The sequence below is a fragment of the Priapulus caudatus genome, unplaced genomic scaffold, assembly GCF_000485595.1.
Source record: "Priapulus caudatus unplaced genomic scaffold, Priapulus_caudatus-5.0.1 Scaffold325, whole genome shotgun sequence".
Lineage (NCBI taxonomy): Eukaryota > Metazoa > Priapulida > Priapulimorpha > Priapulimorphida > Priapulidae > Priapulus > Priapulus caudatus.
Genome location: NW_014577386.1, coordinates 258966 through 265560, shown reverse-complemented (window position 1 = coordinate 265560; position 6595 = coordinate 258966). Strand labels below are relative to the sequence as shown.

General features: G+C 43.1%; 1 protein-coding gene across 1 annotated transcript in view; it reads right to left on the bottom strand.

The window, feature by feature from the left end:
• LOC106809059 (pikachurin-like) overlaps positions 1-6595 on the bottom strand; it is a 136542-nt gene that overhangs the window by 8878 nt on the left and 121069 nt on the right. Inside the window, exons 8-12 of the mRNA XM_014812001.1 lie at positions 6066-6309; positions 5521-5749; positions 4668-4848; positions 3553-3640; positions 2546-2624 (exon numbers count right to left, since the gene is read on the bottom strand). Of these exons, the coding sequence (XP_014667487.1) occupies positions 2546-2624; positions 3553-3640; positions 4668-4848; positions 5521-5749; positions 6066-6309 (821 nt within the window). The remainder of the gene's footprint in view (positions 1-2545; positions 2625-3552; positions 3641-4667; positions 4849-5520; positions 5750-6065; positions 6310-6595) is intronic.

The window sequence follows — 6595 nt, the reverse complement described above, 5'->3', positions numbered from 1 at the left end:
CTATGTAGGGGCGGATGTCGTACTGCAGTGTGAGGCAATGATGTATTATTATGTACGGGCGGGTGTCGTACTGCAGTGTGAGGCAATGATGTATTATGTACGGGCGGGTGTCGTACTGCAGTGTGAGGCAGTGATGTAATTATGTACGGGTGGGTGTCGTACTGCAGTGTGAGGCAGTGATGTATTATGTACGGCGGGTGTCGTACTGGCAGTGTGAGGCAGTGATGTATTATGTACGGGGCGGTGTCGTACTGCATGCGTGTGAGGCAGTGCGATGTATTATGTAGCGGGGCGGGTGTCGTACTGCAGTGTGAGGCAGTGATGTATTATGTAGCGGGCGGGTGTCGTACTGCAGTGTGAGGCAGTGATGTATTATGTACGGGGCGGGTGTCGTACTGCAGTGTGAGGCAGTGATGTATTATGTACGCGGGGCGGATGTCGTACTGCAGTGTGAGGCAGTGATGTATTATGTACGGGGCGGGTGTCGTACTGCAGTGTGAGGCAGTGATGTATTATGTACGGGGCGGTGTCGTACTGCAGTGTGAGGCAGTGATGTATTATGTACGGGGGCGGTGTCGTACTGCAGTGTGAGGCAGTGATGTATTATGTATGGGGCGGGTGTCGTACTGCAGTGTGAGGCAGTGATGTATTATTACGGGGCGGGTGTCGTACTGCAGTGTGAGGCAGTGATGTATTATGTACGGGGCGGATGTCGTACTGCCAGTGTGAGGCAGTGATGGTATTATGTAGCGGGGGGTGTCGTACTGCAGTGTGAGGCAGTGATGTATTATATGTACGGGGCGGTGTCGTACTGCGTGTGAGGCAGTGATGTATTATGTACGGGCGGGTGTCGTACTGCAGTGTGAGGCAATGATGTATTTGTACGGGGCGGGTGTCGTACTGCAGTGTGAGGCAATGATGTATTATGTACGGGCGGTGTCGTACTGCCGTGTGAGCAGTGATGTATTATGTACGGGGTGGCGTGTCGTACTGCAGTGTGAGGCAATGATGTATTATGTACGGGGCGGGTGTCGTACTGCAGTGTGAGGCAATGATGTATTATGTACGGGCGGGTGTGCGTACTGCCGTGTGAGGCAGTGATGTATTATGTACGGGCGGGTGTCGTACTGCAGTGTGAGGCAGTGATGTATTATGTACGGGGTGGGTGTCGTACTGCAGTGTGAGGCAGTGATGTATTATGTACGGGCGGATGTCCGTAGCTGCAGTTGAGGCAATGATGTATTATGTACGGGGTGGGTGTCGTACTGCAGTGTGAGGCAGTGATGTATTATGTACGGGGCGGGTGTCGTACTGTAGTGTGAGGCAGTGATGATTATGTACGGGGCGGTGTCGTACTGCGTGTGAGGCATGATGTATTATGTACGGGGCGGGTGTCGTACTGCAGTGTGAGGCAATGATGTTTTATGTACGGGTGGGTGTCGTACTGTCGTGTGAGGCAATAATGTATTATGTACGGGCGCGGTGTCGTACTGCATGCAGTGTGAAGCAGTGATGATTATGTACGGGGCAGGTGTCGTACTGCAGTGTGAGGCAGTAATGTATTATGTACGGGGCGGTGTCGTACTGCAGTGTGAGGCAATGATGTATTTATGCACGGGCGGGTGTCGTACTGCAGTGTGAGGCAAGCTTATACATATTAAAAGTAGAAACAATTAAGAACCTATTTAAGAACCTTTTGAGCCTAATTTTTCAGTAAGCACCATTTATATAAGAACATGTTGAGGCTAACCTAATTGGAAAAATATATGTCCTTATACGCGGGTTATTACTGTATGTACGGGGCGGGTGCAGTGTGAGGCAATGATTTAACATGCCCGATTAAACACGAGACAAGCAGGAGCGAACAATTACGAAATCATATTATCAAGAGTCCATAATAGAAATTTCTATTAGAAAATTAGAAAATTAGAAATTCCAAATAGAATTTTATATTATGTACAAGCTCTGTTACGATCTCTCACGAAATACATAATACTAAGAGAAGGATAGTAGATTATTCGCTGACCTATAATATTCTGCAGAGTGAAGAACGTACGTACATCATTAACACCTTGATGAGATTCAGATTGGCCAATCACGTAAATTATTCATGTAAATTGCCTAATTGTCGGGATGCGGATGCTGGAGGATGTGAGTTAATATTTCATGCATGTGATTGAGTGACATCTTATATAGTGTATTAAAACTTAATGTCATGTTTTTTTAAACAAAAACATGGAGGTGATAGATGGATGGAGCATATAGAAATAAAAACTGTTGACAACTAGGATATTCCTACAATAGGAGCAGGTGGGAGCAATTACGTTCGCATTTAGCATGATACATTTAATTAGTATATTTAATTAGAATATTTAATTAGTAACATGATACCCGACTGTACACGTGCAGCAAAATTGAACTAGCACAGCAATGAATATATAATGGCTGACATTATAGAAAAAGAGGGGGCATACATTACAACATTACATGTGCCTTTACTGGCAATTGGTTTTACGTATAGGGACTATTCGAAGCGAGACCATACCTGCCCACTCCATAACAGCAGACCATTGCTGGCTTTTGTCCTAAAGGAAATCTGAATCGAGTTGACCTTTCCAGCGATCCTGTCAAACAAGTGACAATTAAGCGCGCAGCGATTAGACACATCGGAATAATCGGCAAACCTGTTTAATAAATTCGCGCGTGAAAAGCTCAAACAGGATACTAAAAGGGACACCAGTTTAGCTGGATGTTAATTGAATTAAAAATACATTAACTTAATAGATTCGTGTGGAGACGTATGGAGCCGCATTGGGTGAGCTCATTTATAACACAGACCCTTTTAAAAGGTGCCGTGTGGGAACAGCACATATTTTCATTTCATCACGAGCTTTCATGAACTTGACAATACTTCGTAAACACAGAATGTCAAACCAAATTACTTATTGAACGCAGAAGGTATTTCTAAATCAATACGTGGAAAACCTCATCACTCCAAGCCTTGCCACGCTCTACAGAACTCTTATCAACGCAGTACACGGACGTTAAGCTATTCTGTAATGTGTATTAGTGCATCACATGATAAATCGTTGAAATTCTATTGGATAACGTCGCAGGTACTATGAAACAATAGTGCCCGCCTGAGCGGGCACTATTGCTTGCGCGACGCATTGTTATGATAACGCATTGTGTTTTAATACAAATTGAAATTGTTCGTTTAAGAAACTTTGTCATATTCACTTCATATTTGCCGAGTAGATTGCAAAGTCATGTGATGCACTAAAAACATTAATGCCTGTTGTTGGGGGCACTATGCTCTCATGAGCAACACTATGAGAGCAACACTATGAGAGCATAGTGCCCCCAACAACAGGCATTAATATATAAATAATGTAAAGGTAAGCATACGCACGCGCACGCGCAGTCACACGCGCACGCACGCATGCACGCACACTCACACATGTATTCGTGATAATAATCATTAGCCTAATAAACAACCGGATACTATCGGTTTTACAACCTCATCATAAAACGAGATCGATGCATATATACCTGGACAGAATTTCCTCCCGTGTGTAATACAGGTAGCTTCTGCCAGTAAACTGTGCAGAGGCCTGCCTCAAATTCTCTATACCAATTTCTAAAATAAAAATAACGAACAGTCATCATTAAGGTTGCTTGTTATTTGCACTTCCATCTTATTTTCTGTAATCGATTAACCAATATTACAGATATTTAGTTACAATATTTAGTTTTTACATAATATACTGTTATTTATTTACTTGGCCCAAGAAAATATTCAAGTTAGGTAATCGACTTTTAATCAATTAATCGATATATAATATAATCTAATTATGCCCTCTCAATATAATGAATTTATCAATATATTTTTTCACTTTTTTACTTTCGGGGTTCACAGTTATTAGGCAAAATTAAATTTGAAACACAAGATAGGACTGGTTTTTACGCGCTAGTATTCTTTTGCCTATTAAAATGTAGTTTACGTTATTATCAGATTTCTAACATTTACGTCGTCAAACCTTTGCAAATACAAATATGTGCCGGTGCTTTATACTAAACGAGCACTTTCCTTTTCCTATTTATAAACTAATCTATCACATAAAAAAGACAAGTTAGCAAAGGGGAACTAGCCAACAAACGAACGAAAGGCGTCGCAAAATTTGGAATGCAATGAATAAAGCATCAGGTAGGATGCATACACGATGGTTGATCACGAGAAATCTTTGATCTGACATGAAAACGTCTATAAGAATTCCGAAGGCTCCATCCAATCTCTACCTATTGTTGTTACCGTCAAAGCAGAGCAGATGGCAAAATACATATAAGTGAAAGTTCTCTCGTTTTACAAAAGGCAGCCATCTTGCAACTTATTTTTTCTCTGGTACCGCGCACGCGCCAGTGAATGCACACGTAATAATTCCCATTTTCGAACACGCCTGCTAATTAAGTCCAGTAATTACCATGCTCACGTAAATAACCGCTGATACACATAACGACGGAATGTACGCACGTAGGTTCATCGAACACTGCCCCCCGGGGCGATCGATTCTCATTGCGTAATCTATGATTTACTCCCCCCCCCCTAATTACTACCCCGCTAAGTACTCGTCCTCGCGCGCGACACCGATCAGCGTGTGTTCTGGCACCTTTCTCGCAGTTGTAGTCTGTGAATCCCAGCCGACAGTCGCACGTGTAGGAGTCCTTCTCGGCGTTGCAGACGCCCCCGTTGAGGCATGGCTCGCCGGCGCACGGATGCAGGCAGTTGGCGACGTTCACCCCGACCAGCGCCGACTGTATCAGGCGCAGACGCACTCCGTTTATCGACACCTAGTTTTTTTTTGCAGGATTAGACAAAAAAAGCACGCGGATTCACGCAAGTGAAGCAATTATGAGCAGAAGGTGCAGCGATAATCAGATCTGATGCCTACCTCCTCCGTCGCAGCGGACGTCGTTACGCGAGGCGACAAACAAGCTGCGAACGAAGCGACAGTTTAAGCTCGGGGGTACTTACGGTGCAATTATCAAGGATTTGTCACCGCGTAAGAGCCTCCGCCGTCCGTCGAAAGGAAGTATTACGTTATCAAAAGGAGACGATTTTCTCAATTACCGCATAATTGATCTCATTCTCGCAGCGACCCGCGCGTGAACTTGTCGCGGCATGTCGGCCATCTTGCGTGCGCACAATCAATAAATGCAAAATTTAGCTCTCGGGCGCATATATATGTTTCATTTGCACGTCTCTAACTGCTAGCGTAAATACAGGGAGTCTCTAGGTTGTGAACATTCGGCCTTGGCCGCAATGCTGCCTTCATGCATTTTAATATATTTCTGAAAGACGACCTGCACGTACGAAACTACCACGAATCAACATTTTAGAATAAATTTTATTACCAACTCGCAGACTGATTGTAGAGGAAGAAAAAACATCACAGTATGCTTAGCAAGCATATGCCTAACTAAGCCCGCAGTATGAAGCATGAGAAAAAGTAATACACAAACCTTCTGGATGCAGCCATAGAAATTTTGCAATGTTTGCAGCGAACTCGTGATGTCGTCCTTTGATCTCGTGCCACCAATGTACAGGTCTCCATGCAGCGACAACTCAGTGTATCCACCACGTAGCAGCACCTCCACGCGTGATTGGTTGTCGATCTGCAAGATGGCGTCGCGGCCCGTGCGCATCACGTGTACGGTGTGCCACTGGTCCATGTCAAGTCTCTCCATGCTCCTACAGAGAAATGTCCATAACATACATACACCTTTATAGTTACTAGATGCGCATATGATGATGCATGTAACAGAAATATTACCAATAAAAACAAGAATATATAAATAAATATATATACAAAATGAGTATCGTTATGTACTCTTATAAATTCTCATGTTTACTTCGCTTATGTACATACTCTAATGATATACCGCCTGTATAATACCGGAGCACGTAGTACATCATTATGAGTGAAGACTGCATGCAGCCATGAAAGATGGAGAGATAGCGATTGCTCATTGCAATGATAAACTTGACATGTTTAGTAGTATAATACCTAATCTTTGCTTGACCAGTGCCCAAATCACATCTAAACTCTAGATAGCCATCTGTCATTGTGAGTAAAATAAAATCCTCAGGCGCCCCAGCTTCCCGTGGATTTCCATTGTAGAGAATCACGCCATCTGGTGCGTACGGCTTGAAGGCAATCTCCATTTCGAGGAAAGAGAGAGCAGAGTTTTCGAGCCCGTGATAGCGTAAGTAGGACGTGCCATCAAACGAAGGAACGTGGATTTCTGCAGCTGTAAACAAGATACACATAATTATAATGTTTCTATTTCTGCAGTGATTAATTGAACCGTAATGCACGTGCAGGATGGCGATTTCCAAAACTCAACTTGCCAACTCATTTAGTTCCCATACACAATAAATGGCAAATTTCTGTTAATAATGACCATGTAAACAGTTTAATTAAAAAATCCTATCGCGCGAAAACCAATATATATATATTGTATACTTATGTATACAAATATTTACTTGAGTAAATACGGTGTGTTTATTACGCACTCCTGAGAATATATATATATA